Below are 24,824 nucleotides of genomic sequence, written 5' to 3'. Positions count from 1 at the left end.
AACGCCTGCCAGTCCTTCTCCCGGCTTCACCCGCGCCGCCCGGCCGTTTCCCGGGCTGCTATTGGAAGACCTGCACCCAGCCCGGCCTCTCAGGATTGGCTGTACCTGCTAGGAAAACGGGAGCGCTTCCGGGGCTGAGGAGACAGCGCGATTGGCGGACCTCCCTGCAGGAGAGCGGGGAGAGGTTGATATCCCCGTAGTGGCCTCGGTGGAGCTGGCGTGCGGCGGCTGACGGGGCTGCAAACTCCCCATCACCACCCCCAGAGCGCAAGATGGAGGTGACGGGGTTATCGGCGCCCACCGTGACCGTTTTCATCAGCAGCTCTCTCAACAGCTTTCGCTCCGAGAAGCGGTACAGTCGCAGCCTCACGATAGCTGAATTCAAGGTGTGGCCGAGGGGCGGGGTCCGGAGGGGATGGGCACAGGAAAAATGGATGGGCTTCCCGATCGCAGGGAGGGGCCAGAAATAAACCGAGGTTGCTAGGATTCGGGACCGGGCCTCAGTGGGGCGAGGCCAGAAGGAACCGGAGGTGCCAGAGAAGTGGGCAGGGCCTGGGAAAATCAGAGGTTTCAGGGGGCGGGGACAAGAGCAGAGCGGGCAGGGCCAGTGATAACCACTTGGGTCCTAAAATGATGGGTCTCTTGGAGGAGTAAGGATGGGGAGATGGTTATTGATACAAGGGGCAGAGAGTCTGGGTAGAGGGTCGAGCCACTGACAGACTTCCTCCTCTCCAACTTCTCCACATCCCTTACTCCTCGCAGTGTAAACTAGAGCTGGTGGTGGGCAGCCCTGCGTCTTGCATGGAACTGGAACTTTACGGAGCTGACGAGAAGTTCTGCTGCAAGCTGGATCAGGACGATGCGCTACTGGGCTCCTACCCCGTAGATGACGGCTGCCGTATCCATGTGAGTCCTCCCTACCTGGGATTCCTCTTCTCCAATTATTTATTTATTTATTTTTAATATGCTTGTATTGATTTTAGAGAGAGGGGAAAGGAGAGGGATAGAAAGATAGAAACATTAATGAGAGAGAAACATCGATGGATTGCCTCCTGCACGCCCCCTACTGGGGCCCAGCCTGCAAGCAGGCCTGTGCCCTGGGAATCAAACCCAGATCTCTTGGTTTATGAGTCGTTGGCTGGGCTCCATTCATTATTCATTTATTTATTTTCCATTCATTTATTTAACAAATGCTTTGTCCTGTGTGATAACCAAGATAGGCCCCCATGAAGCCTGTAGTCCAGTATGGAGAGAGTGGTTTGGGTTGGGGGCAAGCCCAGGTAACGGGACACACAGAAGAGGTGCTTGACTCCATCTGGGATTATCAGAAGGGGATTTCTGAAGAAAGAGATGCCTAAGCTGAGACTTGAAGAATGAGGAAAGGACGGTTTAGGAGAAGAGCTGGGAAGGGATGCCAGCTGGAAGAAGCAGTATACAGAGGCCTATAGTGTGAGGTGGGTCAGGGTGAGCAATGAGATGTGTTGGGAGAAGCTGGAACACAAAGGACCTCTGCATGCATCAGCTCATATAATCTTCTCTATCCTCACACCCACCCCGACCCTCTGCCATATTCTTCAGGCATCTCAGCATCCCAGGTGAGGTTACCTTCAAATATGCTACACATTGAATGTAACCTGTGCCTGAATGGCTCTTTTTCTATGCTCACATGACTTACTCTTTCCTTCCAGTCTTTAATTAAATGTTAACTTTTGAGTGTGAGGCCTTCATTGGCTTCAGTGTAAAACTTAAACTTCCTTTATTTGATTTTTGTCCATGGCTCTTATCTTCCTGTGACATACTGTGCATTTTTCCTTAGCACCTGGAACAATTCCTGGCACAGAGAGGATGCTCAGTGAATCATTGTCGGATGAGAGTTGAGTTCATAAAATAAGACTTGGAAGATGGCATAATTAACCTTATTTTGCAGAAGAGAAAACTTAGCTTTACCCAGCCAGTGTAGCTCAGTGGTTGAGCATTGACTTAAGAACCAGGAAATCACAGTTCAATTCTGGGTTAGGGCACATGCCCAGGTTGTGGGTTTGATCCCCATTGGGGGTGTGTAGAAAGCAGCTAATCAATGATTCTCTCTCATCATTGATGTTTCTATCACTTTCTCCTCCCTTCCTTTCAAAAATCAATAGAAATATATTAAAAAATAAAAACAAAGAACAACTTAGTTTTAAGATGGAAAATACTGTCGTAAAGGTGAACTATAGCTACATGTTTTACTCAGTCTGCATGACTCTAGAAGTCAGTGTGCCCAGAGAACTGGTCCTTTTATTTTTTTTTAAACATTTTAATATCAGCCGAAACCGGTTTGGCTCAGTGGTAGAGCGTCGGTCTGCAGACTGAAGAGTCCCGGGTTCGATTCCGGTCAAGGGCATGTACGTTGGTTGCGGGCACATCCCCGATAGGGGGTGTGCAAGAGGCAGCTGGTCGATGTTTCTCATTGATGTTTCTATCTCTCTATCCCTCTCTCCTCCTCTCTGTAAGAAATCAATAAAATATATTTAAAAAAAAAGTGTTTTGTTTTGTTTTTTTTAATATATTTTATTGATTTCTTACAGAGAGGAAGGGAGAGAGATAGAGAGCTAAAAACATCGATGAGAGAGAAACATCGACCAGCTGCCTCTTGCACACCCCCTATCGGGGATGTGCCCGCAACCAACGTACATGCCCTTGACCGGAATCGAACCTGGGACTCTTCAGTCTGCAGACCGACGCTCTACCACTGAGCCAAATCGGTTTCGGCAAAAAACAAACAAAAAAACAACAACTTTTTAATATCATTTTATTTAGTGACTGTTCATTGAGCATTTGTGTTATACCAGAAGTATAGCTATGAACCAAATCTGAGAAGGTTTCTGTTTATCTCTGTCCAATCTGAGATAGATGTTAGCTAAATATTCACAAGAACAAATATGAAGGGTCAGTGTGGTGAAGACCACGCAGAAGGAGATAAAGAGCTGGAAATCCTATATCAAGGGACATGACTCATTAATGAGAACTTCCGAGAGGGGGTGCTGCCTTAGCAGAGACCTGAATAGGAAGAGTTAACTAAAGAAGGAAAAAAAGTGCCCCAGGAGAAGGGTACAGCATGTGCAAATACTCTGAGATGGGAGGTACAAGTGGGTACAAGAGACTGAATAGTGTCCACTCCTATGGCAGAGGGAAGTGGGAGCCAAGGGAAGACTCTGAGTTAGGAGAGCCTGGTCTGACTGAGGGTTCACAGGCCCTCTCTGATTCTATGTAGGGAGCAGAGTGGAGGATAGAAGGAATGGGAAGACAAGTGAGGAGGCAACTTGCATAGTCCAGATGATGTGGTAGGGTGGGAGGAGCCAGGACTGGGTCAGCATTGTATGGAAAGACCACAGAACAGATTGGGCTGCCCTGAGCAGCCTCAGCTTAGGGATGCTGGTAGGCCAGGCATGGCCAGTGGCATCCTCTAACAGGAGGTTTTCACACATGAATTTGGGTATAGAAACAGACTGACTTCTGAGGCCATTCAAGGAAGATCCCTGGGGAATTTTTATTATTTCTAAAACTTTTTCTGTTTATAAATATTACCTGTAAAATATTTAAAGTAACAGCAACCTCAAACTTACAAAAATCCCTAATATAGAAGTAGAAATTCTTAGCGACCCTTGACCAGAGGTAAGAGCTTTTTTTTTTTTTTTTGTATGTTAGCCCTGTGGTTCAGGACAAATACCTCAGAGTGTTTCCTGAGCCCTCTATTTTCCTCACACCCATATCCAGTCTGTCCCCAAACCCTGCGGGCTCCACCTACAAAATCTGTTCAGAATCTAAACTCTTCTCCCCCTCCAGTGCTCCTCCCTGGCCCAGCCTCCATCCTCTCCCTCCTGGACACCAGCCACCTCTATCTCCTGCTCCCATCACCCCTCTTGCCCCCAGATGTGTTCTCCACACACAGTCAGAGGGAACCTGTGAGCTCTCCTGGCTCATAGCCTTCCTGGCTGCACCTCATTCCAGGTAAAAGCAAAGTCTGTTGTGTCTCCCACGTCCCTGGCTTATTCACACAAGCCATGCTGGTCTCCCTGATGTTCCTCAAAAGGACTAAGGACAGTTCTGCAGCTGGGACTTTGTGCCTGCTCCTTTTCATCCTTCAGGTTTTGGGTCAGACATTCCCTCCATTTAGAAGCCTTCCCTGACTATATTCCCAGGCTCCTTAAGCTTCTTTGCAGTTGTTTTTTTTTTTTTTTTTTTTTTTACATCAAACTTTGTTATCTTTTGGTGTTTATTTTATTTTATTATTTTTTTAAATATATTTTATTGATTTTTTACAGAAAGGAAGGGAGAGGGATAGAGAGCTAGAAACATCGATGAGAGAGAAACACCGACCAACTGCCTCCTGCAGATCCCCTACCGGGGATGTGCCCACAACCAATGTATAATACATGCCCTTGACCGGAATTGAACCTGGGACCCTTCAGTCCGCAGGCCGACGCTCTATCCACTGAGCCAAACCAGTTTTGGCTCTTTTGGTGTTTAATACGTACACCTGCATATTTGTATATGGTCGGTCTTCCAGCAGGCATTTATCTGTTTTTGCACTGCATCCCTAGCACCCAGCACAGGGTCCAGCTGGGCGCTTTGGAAGAGCTCAGCAAGCAGTGAGTTAATGAACCTTGAGGGTGATACAGGAAGAGATGCCACAGGGTAGGGATGTTGAGGCTTCGTAAGAGGCTCTCAGAAGCCCAGAGAGTAGAGAGGACAGATGTGCTGCCTAGAGGGTTCATGTGTAAGACCTGAGCTACACCCTTTGGTTCTTGTGACTTGGGGGCCAGCAGTGATGTTGACACCAGCATTCAGGGTTCATATAGGGGTGAGGAAAGGGAGATGACTAGTGCAGACACTTGGTCTCATCCTTCTGTTCGGCTCAGGAGATGAGATAAAGTGAGGGTAGAATATAGTTTTTCTTAGACAGGAGAGACTTAAGTCTATGAAATGCTCCACTGTGCAACTGTACCACTCCTCCCAGCACCCCAAGCCTCCCTGACCAGACCCTGATCCCCTCTGACCCCTCCTGTTACTGTAGGTCATTGACCACAGCGGTGCCAGCCTTGGGGAATATGAGGATGTGTCCAAGGTGGAGAAATACAAGATCTCACAGGAAGCCTACGACCAGAGGCAAGGTATGGGGCACTTGGGGATAAATGGGGTGTGTAGGGGCCAGGAGTGTGTGTAGGTAGGTGGTGGTGTTGGGGGACAGGCAACAGACAAGGACATTGAGGGGAAACTGGTGGTGAAGGGGCAGATGGCTGGGAGGTGTGAGGGACTGCGGGAGGCAGATAGGAACATGGGAAAGCAGAGGGGGCGTGAGAGGGATCGGATGTTGAGGAGTCAGGTGTGGTGAGCGTGGTCAGGATCACATGAGGGCAGAGCATGGTAGAATGTGGAGTGGACAGGGCAGTGTGGTGATCAGTGCACTGTGGGGAAGATGAGGGGTTCAGGGGACAGATGGAGGTGAATGTGATGCTGAAAGGATGTGGGAAGATGGGGTGATGTGAAAGACTGGAGACAGGAATCTGTCCTTTAGTTTCTGGATTGTGGGGAGGCCCCAGAAAGCCTGGGGAGAGGCCAGGGCTGTGGTGAGAGACTTGGGGACTTGAATGATAGCCCTTTGACAACTAGAACAGAAGAGTTTCTCTGTGAATGTTAGCCCTGGGTGAGTGGAAGGTTATCTCATTAGACCAGAGCCCCAATAGGTAGACTGCTTCTGACCCCCATCTTCTACCCCACCCACAGACTCAGTTCGCTCCTTCCTGAAGCGCAGCAAGTTAGGGCGATACAATGAAGAGGAGCGAGCACAACAAGAAGCTGAGACCACCCAGCGCCTCACGGAGGAGAAGGCCCAGGCCAGTGCCATCCTTGTGGGTAGTCGCTGTGAGGTGCGGGCACCTGGGCAGCCTCCTCGCCGGGGCACCATCATGTATGTAGGTATGTGGCCACTGAGGCCTTATGCCCTGCCCTGCCTGATGTGGGCAGTGCAGGGGACCCAGCCCTCAAGGAGATCCCAATTTAGTAGGAGAGACAGACAAAGCAGCTAACAGGGACAACCCAGAATGTTCAGGGAAGGGAACTGGGAAGCAGAGGCAGAATGTCTGGGTTGTGATAGAAGAAGTGGAGACCAGAGTGGTTAGTTTTGAGGCAAAAGTGGTTAGAGCTAAGATGGGGAAACAGGCAGAACTTTTAGAGCTGTGATGGGGAAAGCACAGGCTGAATTGATAGGGCAGTGATGAGGAAAGCGTAGGAAGCTGTGTGAGCTGAGAGGAATCCAGAGTGCTTCCTTGGGGCAAGAACTATTTGAAGGAAAGGGAAAAGTGAGCCAGGTGCAAAGAGGGCTGAGTGTTCCAGCCAGAGGGAGTAATGAGTGCAAGGGCTGTGAGCAGGAACAAACTTGACGAGTTGGAGGCAGAGAAAGGAAGTCAGCATGGCTAGTGGGGAGTGAGTGAAGGGGAGCATGGGCAGGGCTGAACCATGCATGACTTTGGAGATAGTAGAGAGGAGTGTGGGTTTTATTTTTTATAACAACTTTATTGAGATACTAGAGACTGGTTCATAAAATTTGTGCATGGGTATGGTCTCTAGGCTTGGCTGGCAATCAGGGCCAATCTGGGCCTTCCTTCTGCCAGCCCTGGCCTTCCTTTGTTCCATGCTGCCCCCTGGTGGTCAGCACACATCATAGGGAGCAATCGAACTCCTGGTTGAACTCCTGAGGGGACACTTTGCATATTAGTCTTTTATTTTTATATATGCACACACACACATATACATACACACACTAGAGGCCCATATACTACCCTGTTTCCCCGAAAATAAGACAGTGTCTTATATTAATTTTTTCTCCCAAAGTTGCTATAGGTCTTATTTTCAGGGAATGTCTTATCTTTCCATGCGCTAGGCCTTATTTTCAGAGGATGTCTTATTTTCGGGGAAACACGGTAGAGGTCCAGTATACAAAATTCGTGCACGGAGGGAGGGAGAGGTGTCCCTCAGCCCAGCCTGCACCCTCTCCAATCTGGGATCCCTCTCACAATGCAGGACTTCTGGCTCTGAACTGCTCACTTGTTGCCTTCCTGATTGCCCCTAACTGCTTCTGTCTGCCAGCCTGATCACCCCTAACCACTCCCCTGCCAGCCTGATTGATGTCTAACTGCTCCTCTGCCAGCCTGTTTGCCACAATTGCCTTCCCTTGCAGGCCTGGTCCCTCCCAACTCCCCTCCCTTGCAGGCCTAGTCCTTTTCAACTGCCCTCCCCTTCTGGCCATCTGTGGTGGCCATCTTGTGTCCATATGGGGGCAGGGTCTTTGACCACATGGGGGCATCCATCTTGTGTGTTGGAGTGATGGTCAATCTGCATATTACTCTTTTATTAGATAGGATAGAGGCCTGGTAATGGGTGGGGGCCAACTGGTTTGCCCTGAAGGATTAGGGTGGGGGTTCCCTTGGGTTTGGGGTGGCCTGGGTGAGGGGCCTGTGGTGGTTTGCAGGCTGGCCACCCCTCTGGTGACCCAAGCAAAGGCCCTGGTATCTGGGATTTATTTATCTTCTACAATTGAAACTTTGTAGCCTGGAGCAGAACCAAGCCTTCTGCTTGCTTCATGGTGGCAGCCATTTCTGTTGGGATTTATGTATCTTCTATAATTGAAACTTTGTAGCCTTAAGTGGAGGCCTGGGCCAGCCAGGGTGGGTGGAAAGCTTGGCTTCCTCCAACACTGGGAAAACCCAAGCCTCCCTCCTGCTTTCCTCTCTGGCCACAGCCATCTTGGTTGGGTTAATTTGCATACTCACTCCTGATTGGCTGATGGGCATGGTTTGTAGGTGTAGCAGGGTGATAGTTAATTTGCATATCACTCTTTTATTAGATAGGATGGATATATATATATATATATATATATATATATATAATTAATATATCATAAAACTAAAACTCACCGATTTAAAGTGTACATTATTCATTCATTGGTTTTTAGTATGTTCACAGACTTGTGCAACCAACATCACAATCAATTTTAGAACATTTTTATCACCCCAAAAAGAAACCCCATAATCACTAGCTGTCACTCCTCATTTCTGAAACCCTGTCTTTCCTAGTCCTAGGAAGTCATACAGATTTATCTGTTCTGGATGTTTTATATAAATAGAATAATGCTATAGTATGTGGTCTTTAGTGACTGCCTTCTTTCACTTAGCGTATTTTCAAGTTTCATTCATGCAGCATGTATTAAAATAACGTTGCTATGTACATTCTTATATAAGTTTTTGTGAGGGTATATATTTTCCTTTATACCTAATAATAGGATTGCTGGGTTATATGGTAACTCTATATTTAACCTTTTGAGGAACTGCCGATTATTTCCTAGAGTAGCTGCAATTTCTCCACATGATAGTTATTCTAATGGGTGTGAAGTGGAAAAGCATATAGGTTTGATTTGCAGTTCTTTGATGGCCAATGATATTGAGCATCTTTTCATGTACTTAATGGCAATCTATATATTTTCTTTAGAGAAATGTCTATTCAGATCCTTTTGCCTATTTTTAAATTGAATTTTTTGTCTTTTTGTTGTTGAGTTGTGTATTCGTTTGCTAGAACTGCTATAACAAAATATCACACACTGGATGGCTTAAACAACAGAAACTTATTTCTCATAGTACTGGAGGCTAGAAGTCCAAGATCAAGGCCTTGGCATGTTTGGTTTCTTCTGCCTATCGTTGGTTTGTAGAAGGCCACCTCTTCTCTGTATCTTAACATGGTCTTTCCCTCTTTGTGCATCGGCTCATTACTGGTATCTCCAAATTTCTTCCCATGAAGGACACGAGTCAGTTTTAATCACACATTAACTTAATCAAAAGCTCTTTATGTGTTCTAGATACAATTCCCTTATTAAATATATGATTTGCAAATATTTTCTCCTATTCTGTGGGTTGGTTTTTGTTTGTTTGTTAATTATTTATTTAATCTTTATTGTTGAAAATATTGCTTATGTTTTCTTTCCCTCCTCCCCCGCTCTGGGTTGGTTGCTTTTACTTTCCTGATAGTGTCCTTTGTCTTTTGAAGCACAAAGGTGTTTTTTTTTTTATTTTTATGAAGTTCAGTTTTTTGTTTTTTTTTCTTTTGTTGCTTGTGCTTTAGATATAATAACTAAGAAACCAGTGCCTAATACAAGGTCACAAAGAGTTATGTCTGTATTTTTTTCTAAGAAGTTTTATATATATTAGAGGCCTGATGCACGAAATTCATGGATGGGGCTTGGCCCTCACAGCCCCAGCTATGTCTGGAAGGTTGTCCAGCTATCCGGTTTAATTAGCATACTACACTTTATTATACTAGATATATATATTTCAAATCTCAGCTGACTTTTTTCCCCCTCTTTTCCCCATCACCATTTATTCCCCCCTACCTTCATCTACCTTCACCCACCCCCCTCTCCTCTTTCTAAGACTTTTATAGTCTTACATCTTACATTAGGGCTTTGATAACCCTATTTTGTGTTATTTTTTGTGTATAGTATGAGGTATGAGTCCAGCTTCATTCTCTTGCATGCATATATATATCTTGTTGTCCCAGATATTATTATTATTTTTTATTATTGATTTCAGAGAGATTCAGGGAGAGGGAGAGATAGAATCATTGATTGGATACCTCCTGCACATCCCCTACTGGGGATGGACCCCGAAACCTGGGGTTGTGCCCTTGACCAGTATCGAACCTAGGACCTTTCAGTCCGTAGGCCGACGCTCTCTCCACTGAGCCAAACCGGCTAGGGTGTCCCAGCATTATTTGTTGGAAAGACTATTATTTTCTCATTGAATTGTCTTGCTACCTTGTCAGAAATCATTTGACTATAAGCAGCGTGAACTTTATGCTGAGTGGGATTGGCAGCATTTGAGGAATTTGGATCAAGATAGTGGTGCTATTTCTCTTTGATTTTTACAAAGACCCCTCTGGTTGGGAATGTCAAATGAGTAGGGAGTAAGGAGTAGGAGCAGAGCAACCAGTGCAAGGGGCTACCACATTAGTCTGGGCAGGAGATGGTGGTGTTCCCAGTAAGGATAGTTTTTCTCTGTGGGCAGGTACAGATCTGGGATGCGCTGTGTCTGGAGTTTATTGGGATTTTTCCTCTGGGCAGGACTCACAGATTTCAAGCCTGGCTACTGGGTTGGCGTACGCTTCGATGAGCCACTAGGGAAAAACGATGGCAGGTAATAAGTATTCCCACTCAGGCGTCTGTGTGTGTGTCTGTGCTTGCCTATGTGAGCATATATGTGTAAGTGCATGCATATACTCCTGGGCGAGCCTATCTATCCTAGCATCTGGGGAGGGAACCATGTTGGGAGCTGCCTGACCACCAACTTTTCCATCATGCCCGGCAGTGTGAACGGGAAACGCTACTTTGAATGCCAGGCCAAGTACGGTGCCTTCTTCAAGCCATCCGTTGTGACCGTGGGGGATTTCCCTGAGGAGGACTACGGGTTGGATGAGATGTAATGCCCAAGGAAGGGCATCCTCTTCTCTAGCTACCTTGCCCACTTACTGCCCTTCCTTATGTGTGCCCATGACTCTTCCCCTGACCCTGTTTTTATTTTATTCACTTTGTTCTTGCCTTTGACTTTTGAGACTTGTGTATTAAATTTGCTGGACCTAGCCCTGGCCATTTAGCTCAGTTGGCTAGAGTGTCGTTCCTATATGCCAAGGTTGTGGGTTCAAATCCCATACAAGGGTCAACCAATGAATGCATAAGGAAATGGAACAACAAATCAATGTCTCTCTCTCTCTCTTTCTCTCTCTCTCTCTCTCTCTCTCTCTCTCTCTCTCTCTCTCTTTCCCTCTCTCTCTCAAATTAATAAATTAAAATTATTATTTTTAATTGCCAGACATGGGAAGCTTTAGAAGACTTGGTGATATCGGAAGGGCTGGGAAGCTGGGTAGGTAAGGGTGAAATAGGAGGCTGAGCAAAGTAGATGTAGGACAAGGTGAGGCTTTATCCCCTTGCCAGTAACTGGAAGCTCATGAGACTCTTTTGTGTACTTTATTGGTTATTATAATATTCTGCTGCTATGACAGATAGACCCACAATAATAGTAGTTTTTGCAAGATTGAAGTTCATTTCTCTCCATGTAAAGACTTATGCAATCATAAGAACTAATGTGCCCCCTCCATGTCAGATGCCAGTCTTCATCTCCATATATCTTATTGCTCTCCCATCTCCTCCTCCTGATTCCTACCTTATCTGTTCCAGGCACCCGGAGCAGGGAGGAGGGTATACCCCTTGTCTTTAGGAATATATAACTCAAAACTTGATCTTGTTAGGTCTGATCAAATAATTTTGTCCAGCAGTTGCCAATTGGTGGTCCTCGGACCACTGGTGGTTCATGAGGTCTGAAAGGTTGGCGGACGCTGCTTTAGATCACTTCACAACTGACATACCCTTTTGCTTAGACCACATTCCATTTGCTAAGACCATTAACCTTCTCCTCCTGATCTTCCCAGAGAATTCTCCACCCAGAAAAAGCCCACTTAGAGTCCTTTAAAACCTCTTATTCCCCATCCTGGCTGCTGGTGCCATTTGGGGGCTCAGCTCATCTGGACTTCCAGATGACCTAATAAATTCATAATTCTTTACCACTTTCAGCCTTGTATGTACCTTTTTCAGTAGCCCCAATAGTTCTTATTTTGTTGGCTAGAATTCTGTCTTGTGGCCATTTATAACTGCAAAGGGGTTGAGAAATTCTTTCTTTTTTTAACTTTTTCTTTTTTCCTCCGCCCTAATATATATTATAGTAATTACCCTACACACAATTTCTTCACTGTCTCTCCTCCTATCACACCTTTCCTGGCCCAAGTCTGGATCAGCACATTTTTAAAGAAGTCTGTTTATTGAAAGAATCTGAAAATAGTAATAAGGCTTTCAACAACATTTAATAAAATTTCAGGATATTAACAATATGAAACATTATGAATTTACTTAAAAAATGCATAGCTTTCTAGACCATCCCAACATCATGCTGCTTCAGGGCGGGGGTAGTGCTGGCATTTTATCTACACAAATGAAGAAATTTCATTTTTATTTGGGCTGCTATAAGAAACACACACACACACACACACACACACACACGCACCCCAGTCTGAAATAGGGATTCTACGTAATTGGCAGCAACCTCCATGTGGTGATTCATATACCCAGTCTCCATCTTGTGGCTCCATCATTTCTATGGGCTCAAAATTATATGCTGCCAGCTAGCAAATAGGAGAACACAGTGTGGAGGAAGTTCACCATATTCTTTAATAACCTGTTGTACACATTTCACTTCTCATATTAAAAAAAAAACAACAACAAAAAAAACAACCACAAATATTTATTGATTTCAGGGAGGGAGAGAGAGATAGGAACATCAACAATGTTCCTGCCTCCTGCATGCCCCACACTGGAGATCGAGCCCTCAACCTGGGCATGTGCCCTGACTGGGAATTGATCTGTGACCTCTTGGTTCATAGGTCGATGCTCAATCACTGAGCCAAACCGGGTTTGACTCAGTGGATAGAGCGTCGGCCTGCGGACTGAATGGTCCCGGGTTCGATTCCGGTCAAGGGCATGTAACTTGATTGTGGGCATGTCCCCAGTGGGGGGGGGAGGGGGGGGGTGCCAGCTGATAGATGTTTCTTTCTCATCGACGTTTCTAACTCTCTGTCCCTCTCAATTCTTCTCTGTGTAAAATCAATAAAATATATAAAATAAAATAAAAACACTGAGCCATGCCAGCCAGTGCAGCGCCCCTAGATGCAAAGCGGGCTTTGGAACATACTCCTGTGCTGAGCAGCTCCCTCCTAGCCACTACTATGAAAAAGAAACATGGGGCCTTTACTGTTGCTTCAGTGGATAGAGCATCAGCCTGTGGACTGAAGGGTTCCAGGTTCAATTCCAGTCAAAGGCATGTGCCTGGGTTTTGGGCTCCATCCTCAGTGGGGGATGTGCAAGAGGCAGCTTATCAATGATTCTCTCATCATTGATTTTTCTCTTCCCCTCTCTTCCTCTCTGAAATCAATAAAAATATATTTTAAAAAAAGAAGAAGAAGAAGGAACCATGGATTTTGGTGGGCCCAGCACTGAAGCATTGACCACCCTCTGCCTATTACCACATCTGTAACTTCAGGGGAAGCAACAGGAACAGGAGGGATTTCCTTCCACCAGACCCATTAAAGCCTCCCGCCCCCTGACAACTGCCCTTGCCTAATTTGCGCCCTCCAGCACCCTCTTAGTCCTCGGGACAGTGGAGATAAAAGACAGTGAATGTCTAACTCTCCCTACAGTTTTTGAGCCCCTATTGTGTGGCAGGCCTGAAGCTGGGAACACATTCATGAATTGGACATAGAACTTGCTGGAGAGTTGAAGGCAGACAAACCTAATTACCAAACATTGCCTTTTATCTACTTTTGGCTGTTATATTTAATTATGAGTAAGTTTGCTGGTAGTGGGGGAGAGAGAACAAACCTCTAAATCTGCAGGGTGGTGCTGGTACTAAGGAAAGGATGAGAAACACTTGAGTAGGAGTCCCTGGAACAAAAGGGCTTTGTAGGTCTGAAGTAACCCCTTTGATTCCTGCTGATCAGAAACTTGATCCCCGAGCTAAACACAAACTTAGGCTGAATGCAACCTTTGCCCTGTAGCAGGGCTAAATCACCAACTCAGACAAGCTAAACGGTCCATGTAAGTTGATTCCTATACCAATTTACACACTTGGGTTAATTCACAAGGTTAAGAGGTGCTGTGGTCTTCGTGAAGAAGAGCACAGACTCTGAAACTGGACAGCTTACTTAGGTCAGACCCCAGCTCTCACGCACCAGCTGGCAGGCGGAATAGTAACTATTCCTTTTCTTCGGGTTTCAGCTTCATTCCTGTAAAGTGGGGCCGATAATAGTACCGACCACCAGTGATTGTTGTAAGCATTAAATGAGCTAATAAATGTAAAGTGCTTAAATTCAGAACCAGGCACATAGGTAAATGCTTCCTCAGATTAGCTGTATATAAACGACTACATAGCTCTAACCAGTTTTGCTCAGTGGATAGAGCGTCGGCCTGCAGACTGAAGGGTCCCAGGTTCCATTCTGATCAAGGGATGCAGGTCCGATCTCCAGTGGGGGATGTGCAGGAGGCAGCCAATCAATGATTCTCATCATTGATGTTTCTGTCTCCCTCTCCCAACCTTTCTGAAATCAATAAAAATGTTTAAATAAAAACAATATATATTACAATAAACAATCACCATGTTGGCTTTCATTTAATCCTCACAGTGAACTCTGCACCCAATTTCTTCACTGTTTCTCCTCCTATCACACCTTTCCTGGCCCAAGTCTGGATCACCCACTCAGAGAGGGATCCCCTTATTTTCATCTTTTTTGTAATCCTCCCCTGAGGATACTTTTTATTAGGCACATTCTTGCGCTCCATAATGCCCTGCTTGGGGCTCTTGCCCCTCCTGGCGATTTTCCTGTTGTCCTCATTATAGGTTTCATGATGAATGGCCTTTAGTTTCCAGTGAACCAGCTACACCTGGCTCCCACCTCCACCTGGTCCCTCTCCCTTCCTCTCTGTAAAAAAATCAATAAAATATATATTTTTAAAAAACTGAGGCAGCTGATTGATGTTTCTGACTCTATCCCTCCCCCTTTCTCTCTGTAAAAAAATCAATTAAAAATATATTTAAAAACTGAGTTATTTGTTTTTATGGGATGGCTTTCTTGCTTTTCTTCTGCTCTAAGGTGTTAAAAACACTGAAAGTTACCTCTGATAGTTGCTCAGTAGGGGTCTAAGGTCCTAAGGCTAATTTTGGTAATTTTTTTAATGCCTGAGGCTGTCTATTGGATAAAAAGTATCCCCAAAATTCTTGGCCCTTAACAGACCCAAATAATTTCTTTAATATGTATTTTATGTATGACTTCCCTTAGTGATAACATGCTAGGGTTTGGGTGATAATGAGTTCCGCTCCTGATAGTGGTAGGACTGTTAGGCAAGTTCCTGCAGTTCTTCAAACAAGTGTCTGAGTCTTTTTTTTTTTTTTTTTTTTCAAGAATAAACCTCAAGCTTCACTTCTGTTTCTTTTTTTAATATTTTTTTTTATTGATTTTTTACAGAGAGGAAGAGAGAGGGATAGAGAGTTAGAAATATCGATGAGAGAGAATCATCGACCAGCTGCCTCTTGCACACCTCCTACTGGGGATGTGCCCGCAACCAATGTACATGCCCTTGATTGGAATCGAACCCAGGACCTTTCAGTCTGCAGGCAGACGCTCTATCCACTGAGCTAAACCGGTTTTGGCAGTGTCTGAGTCTTGTAGCAAAGAAAGGGTTGAACAGCTGCCGCTTCCTGGGAAAGAGCCGAGTGGAGGATGGAGGAAAGCAGCTGTTCTGCCTTTGTGAGAGGTAGGCAGTTTGCTGGGGCTTCGAGAAAAGTTTTCCTTAAATCCCTTTCTTGGTAAAAGGGCTATAAGTATTAGTAAAACAAATTTAATTGGAGAACAGTGCTACAATTCATTTCCAGGATAGACTTCCTTGTCCCCGAGCTGATATTGGGGAAGAAAATAAATCTCTTTTTTAAGTTTGAGGCTTAGCCTTGCCTGGTACTGGGGTGGGGGTTGAGGCCTAAGGTCTCCCAGCCTGGTGCCAGGGTGGGGGGCACGGCCTGAAGTCCCCTGTCAAGCCCCACCTGGTGGGGAGTGTGGCCTGAGGTCCCCTAGCCCAGCACCAGGACAGGAAGCGCACCTTAAGATCCTCTGTCAATCCTTATGGGCACAGGGCAGGGCATAGCCTCAGGTTCCTGCTGATTGCTCCTTAAGGCTCCTTATGGGAACTTGGCCTCAACAGTGGGTGCAGCCATCTTTGTGATGGACTGATGGCCAATTAGCATATTCCCTCTTTATTAGATAGGATAAGTTTTATGATTAACAGACTTCAGTTTCCAGTAAACAGCCTCACTGTTTCCAGTGGACCGCTACACCTGGCTCCCACCTGCACCTGGTCTGACCAGTTACTCTGACTGACGTGTTTACAAGAGATATAAATACTGCTCCCCCTACTCTGCCCACTGGTGCCATTTTGGTCTCAGCCCTTCTGCTAGCAGATGTAAATTTATGGGTGGGGTGGGAACCGGATGGAAGGGAGCTAAGGGGGGAAAAAGGAGAAACAATTGTAATAATCTGAGCAATAAAGATTTATTAAATTAAAAAAGATGTAAATTTATAATTTTTTACCCTTTTCAGCATCATGTGTTCCTCCTTCAGCAGGCCTAAAACTTTTCCCATTGATTTTTTATTTTTATTTTTAGAGAGAGTGGAAGGGAGGGGGAGAGGCAGAGAGAAACATCGATGTACAAGAGACACATAGTTTGGTTGCCTCCCTCATGCGCCCTGACGGGAGTCATTGATAGAACCTGCAACTGAGGTACATGCCCTTGACCATAAACAAACCCGAGACCTTTCAATCCATGGGCTGGTGCTCTAACCACTGAACAAAGAGGCTAGAGCAGATTTCTATATTTTCCATGGGGGACACTAGCCTCCCAAGTCTCTGCAACCTCAGCATTCTTAGCCTTTGCAACAGTCTCAGTGGCCACATGAGGGCAACAGCACCCTACTTGGTTGCATTGTTTTGCATTGGGCTGTGGCTCCAGCTTGGCAGGGGAACAGTTTTCTAGGAAACTATGGAATACTCTCAGCCTCACCTGGTTCAAGTTTAGAAGCAGAGGTCTTGCTTCCCTCCCTGAGGCTCTGGAAATTGTGGGGTGAAGGGATTTGGTTTCCTCAGGTGAGAAAGGGAGGGGGGAGGGGGTCAATACAAGGTTGGTACTACTCAGATGCTGCCAGTCAGTGAATTAGTCAGAGAGGGGGAACCAATGTCCTGGCTGGGGAGCCAGGGTTGACTTTTCTGGCCAAAGTAGAAGCTGGCCTGCCTGCCCTCCTTCATGCTTTCCTGCATCTCAACTGTTCCCTCTGCTCGGGTCCTGGTCAGCTCTCAAGCAGGGTTGAAAAGCCCCCATCTTTTTTTTTCTTTCTTTTTTTTCTTTTACATTTTAAAAGATTGGTTTTAGAAACACACACACACACACACACACACACACACACACACCACAGACTGCACACAATTAAACACCCACTGATTGCTTCTTGTATGGCCCTGACCAGGAATCCAGGCCACAATCTTGATGCAACCAACTGAGCTACCTAGCCAAAGCAGCTTTTACTTTTTTTAGTATTTATTGTATTCTGAATTTACTTCCAGGCCATGCATTTTTGTGTCTTCAGTTTCTCCTGGGAAACTTTCTCTGTAGCCTTCTCTTCTGGTTTATGAACAATCTGCTCTTTTCCAGTAAAGATCATCTCCATGTGCCAGGGAGAGCTCATACCTTGGGAGCTGTGTTCACCTGGAAGTGGTCAATGACCAGAGGATATACATCCAGACCCCTGAGTTCAACATTGCTCTCTGCATTTTTAAGCATTGTAGCAAAAATTGAGCACTGTTTTTGGGCCATCGACCCCTGTGTCCATCGTCATTGTTTGGCCTGGACACACCTACCAACTCCACCATTGTAATGACAGAATGGCACACACTGCTTCTGTAAAGTGACATCCTTCAGATATTTAGTGGCTTTTTGAATATGCATACCCTTGATGGCCTGGGCAGTTTCATGAGTGGTTTTTTTTTTTTTTTTTTCTCTCCTTATGGGTGTTTTCAAAATGAATACTAAGATTTGAACCTCTTTTTTTTAAATAAATCTTTATTGTTCAGATTATTACAAATGTGATCCTCTTCCCCCCCTCAATTGCTCCCCTCCACCAGGTTCCCACCCCACCCTCTGTCCTTTCCCCATCACCCATTGTCCTCATCCATAGGTGCACAGTTTTTGTTCAGTCTCTTCCCGCACCCCCACTCCCCTTTTCCCTGAGAATCGTCAGTCCACTCCCCTTCCATACCTCTGATTCTATTATATTCACCAGTTAATATTGTTCATCAGATTTTTTTAATTCCCTTGGTTTTTAGATTCACTTGTTGATAGTTACGTATTTGTTGTTCATAGTTTTTATCTTTATTTACTTTCTCTTCCAAAAGAACCCCCTTCAGCAATTCATATAATTCTGGTTTGGCAGTGATGAACTCCTTTAGCTTTTTTTTTATTAGTGAAGCTCTTTATCTGGCCTTCAATTCTGAGCGATAGCTTTGCTGGGTAGAGTATTTTTGGCTGTAGGTTCTTGCTATTCATCACCTTGAATATTTCTTGCCATTCCCGTCTGGCCTGCATGGGTTTTGTTGAGAATTCAGCTGACAATCATATGGGTGTTCTTTATAGGTAACTACCTGCTTTGCTCTTGCTGCTTGTAAGATTCTCTCTTTATCTTTTGCTCTTGGAATTTTAATTATGATGTGTCTTGGTGTGGTCCTCCTTGGATCCCTTTTGTTTGGGGTTCTGCGGGCTTCCTGGACTTGTAAGTCTATTTCTTTCCCCAGGTGGGGGAAGTTTTCTGTCACTATTTCTTCCAGTATTCTTTCGGTATCTTGCTCTCTCTCTTCTTCTGGAATCCCCATAATTCTGATGTTGGTTTGCTTGAAATTATCCCAGAGGTTTCTTACACTATCTTCAACTTTCTGGATTCTCTTATCTTCTCCCTTCTGCAGAGGAGTGTCCTCTGGCTCTTCATGTTCTAAATCTTTGTCTTGATTCTTGTGATCTTCCAGTCTGTTTTTAGGACTTTGTATAATATTTTTTATTTCAGACAATGTTTTCTTCATTTCTTGTTGATCCCTTATTATTTCTAGTTGCTCCCTTTTCATATACTCATAGGTCTCATTTATTTTATCGACCTTTTTTAGTATATTGTTGAATAACCTTATAACTGTAGTTTCGAACTCAATGTCCAATCTTTTCTTTTCCTCCATCTCCTTCGTCTCCTTCCTCTTGTCTGCATTTTAGTTGTTTCCCTGATTTGATGGAATAGCTTTGTGTTCTAGGTGTTCTGGTAGAGCCCAGTAGCACAGCCTTCCCAGTTACCTGCGGTGGACAGTCTTGGTGTAGCCCTTTGTGGGCTGTGTGTGCAGTCTTGTTGTTAAGCCTTGCTTATTGTTGGTATCACTGGGAAGCGTTGATCTCCAAGCCAATTGACTGTGAGGATCAGCAGTGTCTCAGCTAGGAGGGCTTCTGTACTTCGCTTGGATAGGGGGGGGTCTCGGGGTGGCGCAGACAATCTTTGGTTCCCTGTCAGTCTCGCCTTAGAAAAGACCTGTTCTCAGAGAGTTTCAGAAGATTGGTTGCAGGCGCGCGCACCTCTTTGGTAAAGGCACAGACATTCCTGCCAGTCCCTCCTTAGAGAAAGCCAGCCTCTGGGAGAGCTTCTGTGCTCAGCCAGAGATGGGGCCGAGTCTCGGGTTGGTGCAGACAAACTTTGTTTTCCCTTGGGCTCCTCCCTAAATCCCGCAGTAATGGCCTCTGGCTTCACACACCTTGGAGAGATCTCTGCCCACTGCCTGACAGTCTGGCCTCTCCCTGTCTGGGGCCATCTATCAGAGCAATAGGGTGATTCTGTTTTCCTCTCGAACAAGAAAGCCAGTTGCGCATTAGCTGTCCGCCCTCTCTGTGAGCCAGGAGTAAGCCAGTAGGGAACTCAGCCCGGCCCGCCCTCTCCGCACACCGGGAGTAAGCCAGCAGCAATTTCGGTCTGGCCCTTTCTCTTCACGCGTCGGGAGTAAGCCAGTGCTTTTTCACGCACACAGTTCTCCATACCTTCACAGTTCCTGAGGTTCAGCATGCCTTCTCTCTCCTTCCCAGATGGCAGAGCCTCCTCTCAGCTAGCCGTCCGGCACTTCAGGGCAATGCCTCCCCTGTTTTTCAGTTCTAAATTCAAATTTGTTGTGGTAGGCTTCATTTGGGTGTCTACCCTATGCCGCCATCTTGATTTTCCATGTGATTTGAACCTCTTAATTGGCATGATTTTGTGGAATTTTTGGGGTCCAGTGAACCATTCTCAGAGGTCATGACCTCTGGCCACTTTCCAAGAGATCAAAGCACTCCCATCTTTTTTTTTTTTTTTTTTTTTTAATATTTTTATTGATTTTTCACAGAGAGGAAGGTAGAGGGATAGAGAGCTAGAAACATCGATGAGAGAGAATCATCGATCAGCTGCCTCTTACACACCCCCTACTGGGGTTGTGCCCGCAACCAAGGTACATGCCTTTGACTGGAATCGAACCTGGGACCTTTCAGTCTGCAGGCCGACGCTCTATCCATTGAGCCAAACTGGTTTTGGCTCATTTTTTTTTTTTTTTTAATATATTTTATTGCTTTTTAACAGAGAGAAAGGGAGAGAGCTAGAGAGCTAGAAACGTCGATGAGAGAGAAACATTGACCAGCCACCTCCTGCACACCCCCCACCAGGGATGTGCCCGCAACCAATGTACATGCCCTTGACCAGAATCGAACCTGGGACCTTTCAGTCCGCAGACCGATGCTCTACCACTGAGCCAAACCGGCTTTGGCAGCACTCCCATCTTAAAGGAGAAAATGTCCCTTTTTTCTCTCTTCTTAACTATATATATATATATATATAATTTTTTTAAAATTTATTGATTTTTTTGGTATGGGGCATTGATTTGTTGTTCCACTTATTTATGCATTACTTGGTTGCTTCTTAAATTGTTTTTCTTTCATTTTTTTTATCAGGCCATCTTCTTATTGATTCATGGGGAGTTTTTTTTTTGTTTGTTTGTTTGTTTTTTAATATATTTTATTGATTTTTTACAGAGAGGAAGGGAGAGAGGTAGAGAGCTAGAAACGTCAATGAGAGAGAAACATTGACCAGCTGCCTCCTGCACACCCCCTATTGGGGATGTGCCCACAACCAATGTACATGCCCCTGCCCAGAATCGAACCTGGGACCTTTCAGTCTGCAGACCGATGCTCTACCACTGAGCCAAACCGGTTTCGGCTCATGGGGAGTTTTTGTTGTTTTAAATATATTTATATTGATTTCAGAGAAGAAGAGAGAGCGAAAGAGAGATAGAAGCATCGATAATGAGAGAGAATCATTGATCAGTTTTCTCCTGCATGCCTCCCACTGGGGATCTAGCATACAACCGTGGCATGTGCTCCTGACCAGAATCAAACCCAGGACCCTTCAGTCCACATGCTGACGCTCTATCCACTGAGCCAAACTGGCGAGGACACTTGGTTGCTTCTTGTATGTGCCCTGAATAAAGATGGAATCTTGAAGTATGGAGACAACACTCTAACCAAAGAACATACCCAGCCAGGGCTACAATTTTTAAAAAATTAACATATTGACAGAATTTAAAAGTAAAATTGTTACAGGAACCTCTGATAGACTCCAGAAAGGTGTTATTGGACAGCCCCCTGAGTCAGTGGGAGAGGGCTGTTCCATCTCTATTCTCATAGGAACAAATTCAAAGGAGTGACTCTGATTGCATTGGGATAAAGCCAATTTATTAAAGACTAGAGGCCTGGTGCATGAAATTCTCACACAGGGACGGGGGGGGGGGGCCCTCCCCTCAGCCCAGCCTGCACTCTCTCCAATATGGGACCCCTTGAGGGATATCCAACTGCCAGTTTAGGCCCAATGCTGGGATTTGGCCTAAATTGGAAGTCAGACATCCCTCTTACAATCCTGGACTGCTGATGCCTAATTGTTCACCTGCCCACCTGACTGGTCACCCCCAACTGCTCCCCTGCCAGCCTAGTCACCCCTCACTGCCCCTCTGCCAGCCTAATTGCCCACAACTGTCCCCCCCAGCCTGTCACCCCCCAACTATACTCCCCCACCGGCCTGGTCACCCCTAACTGCCCCCCACCAGCCTGGTTGCCTCTTATTCCCCCCCCCCCCCCGCCGGCCTGATAACTCCCAACTGTCCCCCCCTGCCGCCTGATCACCTCCAACTGTCCCCCCTGCTGGCCTGGTGGCCCCCAACTGGCTTGGTTGCCCCTCATGACCCGCTCCGCTCCGCCAGTCTGGTCACACTATGCAGCCTGCTGTTTAGTTGTTTGGTCATCCCTCACTAACCCCCTGTGAGTCCTCCCCTCCCCCCACATCCCACATGGGGTTCAGGCTCAGGGTTCAGGCTCTGGAGGAGGCTGAACACAAATGAAAGAGACTAGAAAATATTAATTTGGAAATATTGGGGGCCAGGTGGGAGCCCAATTCAAGAGGAAGAACTCCGCTTTGCCTTGCCATCTTTTTTATTCCGGTTTTGGGATACACCCATAGTCCTTAGGCAGGCAATTCCAATAATAGCCAATCAGCAAGGATTTTCATAAGACTAAAAGGTGGAAGTTGCTTCAGCCTCCACTGTCTCAACTAAACAGTGGGTGCTTGGCTCTGACCTTTCAGAGCTTCAAAGTTGACCAGCCTTCTAGGTTCCTTGTCTACTTCTGTTAGTGAAGTCAATGGTTGGCTTCCAACAACCCCCCTACCGGTCTGGTCACCCCATGCAGCCTGCTTGTTCAGTCATTTGGTTGTCCCTCACTAACCCCCCTGCCAGCCTGGTCATAGGCAGCCATCTTGTGAGGGCATGAGGGTCAATTTGCATATCACCTTTTTATTATATAGGATTTAAAAAAATATCTATTTTATTGATTTTTTTTACAGAGAGGAAGGAAGAGGGATAGAGAGCTAGAAACATCAATGAGAGAGAGAGAAACATTGACCAGCTGCCTCCCACACACTCCCCACCGGGGATGTGCCTGCAACCAATGTACATGCCCTTGACCAGAATTGAACCTGGGACCTTTCAGTCCACAAACCAACACTCTATCCACTGAGCCAAACAGGTTTTGGCTTTTATATAGGATATTAAAGCAAACAAATTTATTAAAGAAGCAAGGCAAGCAAATCTGCATCTGAGCCAGAGATCATATGGGCTTTCCTAATTAGCCTGGAAAAGCCAGTTCAGTGGGGATTTGAGGATTTATATCTGTAAGTTTAAAAAAAATTTCTCTGCTATTATAGATACCCTGGTAAAGCCGAACTCTCCCCTTTTCCTTGTTATGGGTCTCCCATAATTTATGAGAACCATAAATTCTGGTAACTTTATGTTGACAAACCCAAGACTGCTGGCTTCACTGTTTAAATAATAAGATGAAATAAAACTGTCTCCCCTTTTTTTCCTTCCCCCTTCCTTCCTGCTGTATTAGTTTCCAGGGTGACTTATACTAAACTAGGCCAGCAGGGAGGGCAGTTGGGGGCAACCATGCCAGCAGAGGAGGGCAGTTGGGAGTGACCAGGCCAGCGGAAGGGGGATAGTTAGGAGCAACCAGGCAGGCAGGCAGGTGAGCGATTAGGAGCCAACAGTCCTGGATTGTGAGAGGGATGTCCAACTGCTGGTTTAGGCTCAATCCTGCCTGCCAGCCTGATCACCCTAACCACCCTTCTGGCCTGATTGACACCTAACTGTTCCCCTGTCAGCCGTATGGCCTCCAATTGCCCTCCCTGCCAGCCTAATTGCTCCCAACTGCACTCCCCTGCAAGGCCTGGTCACACCTATATATACATTCTATATAATAAGAGAGAAATATGCTAATTAGCTGGGACACCCTCATGGGTAACGTCCTGCAGGAGCGGGTGGGGGTGGTTGCATGCCGCACGAGGCCTGGCACGTGAGGCTGTGCCAAATAAAATAAAATGCGTTCACATGCCCCAAAACGACAGGGTTCAAGGAGGAAGGGCTCCAGTTTCATTTCTCACACCCAGCTAGGAGGACTCCCTGGGGCAGCTCTCCCCTCTGAACCCTGAGCAGGACAGGCACTCCCCTCAGCCCGGGAGCCCTGAAGGGAGGTGGAGCGAAGTAGGTGCCCTGACAGAATGGAACGCAAACCTTTGCTGTGGCAGAGGAGCTCCGGCCCACAGAGGGACCAGGGCACCCGGAGAAGTTTTGTTGAGAGGCCCTGATAGGCAGCCTGCAGCACAGTGGGTTAGAACCTCTCCTGGTACAGCAAGACTGCGGGTTGGATCCCTGATCAGTGCACAGACAAGAAGCACCAAAGAGAGCATAAGTGGAACAACATACTGGTGTTTCTCTCGCTCCCTTCCTCTCTCTAAAATAATCAATCAATAAAAATTAAAATAAAAAATAAACCCTCTGGCCCTGACCGGTTTGGCTCAGTGGATAGAGCGTTGGCCTTGTGTACTAAGGGGTTCTAGGTTCAATTCCAGGCAAGGGCATGTACCTTGATTGCGGGCACATCCCCAATAGGGGGTATGCAGGAGGCAGCTGATCGATGTTTCTAATTCTCTATCCCTCTCTCTTCTCTGTAAAAAAAAATCAATAAAATATATTTAAAAAAAATAAAAGCAAACCCTCTCTCTTGCAGAGTTGTTAAAAACAGAAAGCAAAGTCCCATCCCTCCATTCATTCAACAAATACTTCATATGCTCCTTCAATAATTACACTGGGAATGGGTGTTTGTTTTGGATAATCTTCACCTGAGGATGTTTTTGCATTGATTTTTTTTTTTTTTTTTTTTTTTTTTTTTTACAGAGTGGAAGGGAGGGAGAAAGACAGAAACTAATGTGAGAGACATCAATTGGTTGCCTCTTGCTGAATCCCCAACCAGGGCCCCAGTTTGAGCCTGCAACCCAGGTATGTGTCCTTGATCAGAATCCAACCCAGAATACTTCAGTCTGCCTGCAGAAGCACTATCTATTGAACCAAACCAATATATATTTTTTAAGTCCTCCTCTAAGGATGTGGCCCTCCCACCCCCCATTCATTCTAGAGAGAGAGGAAGGGAGAAGGAAAGGGAAACATCGAT

At 45.8% G+C, this 24,824-nt stretch overlaps 1 protein-coding gene and 1 pseudogene across 3 annotated transcripts; one reads left to right on the top strand and one right to left on the bottom strand.

Annotated features, from left to right (window-relative positions):
- The first annotated feature begins 155 nt into the window (after positions 1–155).
- On the top strand, positions 156–16,084 carry TBCB (tubulin folding cofactor B). 3 transcript variants are annotated; one of them, XM_036440356.2, is made up of 7 exons: positions 156–386; positions 763–906; positions 5,057–5,153; positions 5,767–5,958; positions 10,151–10,223; positions 14,526–14,542; positions 15,966–16,072. In XM_036440356.2, exons 1-7 carry the CDS (start codon positions 273–275, stop codon positions 16,037–16,039), a joined length of 711 nt encoding a protein of 236 aa, XP_036296249.1. In that variant the 5' UTR covers positions 156–272; the 3' UTR covers positions 16,040–16,072. The 3 variants fall into 3 exon arrangements, with proteins under 3 accessions (XP_036296249.1, XP_036296250.1, XP_036296248.1); XM_036440357.2 differs by lacking the exon at positions 10,151–10,223 and having other exon boundaries at positions 15,966–16,084; XM_036440355.2 differs by lacking the exons at positions 14,526–14,542; positions 15,966–16,072 and adding an exon at positions 10,395–10,675.
- A 1,165-nt stretch (positions 16,085–17,249) lies between these two features.
- LOC118720451 lies at positions 17,250–17,725 on the bottom strand (annotated as a pseudogene).
- Between the last annotated feature and the right edge of the window lie 7,099 nt (positions 17,726–24,824).

The sequence above is a fragment of the Pipistrellus kuhlii genome, unplaced genomic scaffold (genome assembly GCF_014108245.1).
Source record: "Pipistrellus kuhlii isolate mPipKuh1 unplaced genomic scaffold, mPipKuh1.p scaffold_m20_p_17, whole genome shotgun sequence".
NCBI classification, from domain to species: domain Eukaryota; kingdom Metazoa; phylum Chordata; class Mammalia; order Chiroptera; family Vespertilionidae; genus Pipistrellus; species Pipistrellus kuhlii.
Note: the sequence above shows the minus strand (reverse complement) of the source record. Positions and strands in the feature narration are given on the sequence as shown.

Coding starts and splice junctions, on each gene's coding strand:
- TBCB (XM_036440355.2), top strand. CDS start 273: ATGGAGGTGACGGGGTTATCGGCGCCCACCGTGACCGTTTTCATCAGC. Junction 907..5,056: donor ATGACGGCTGCCGTATCCAT/GTGAGTCCTCCC, acceptor CTGTTACTGTAG/GTCATTGACCACAGCGGTGC. Junction 10,224..10,394: donor CTAGGGAAAAACGATGGCAG/GTAATAAGTATT, acceptor CATGCCCGGCAG/TGTGAACGGGAAACGCTACT.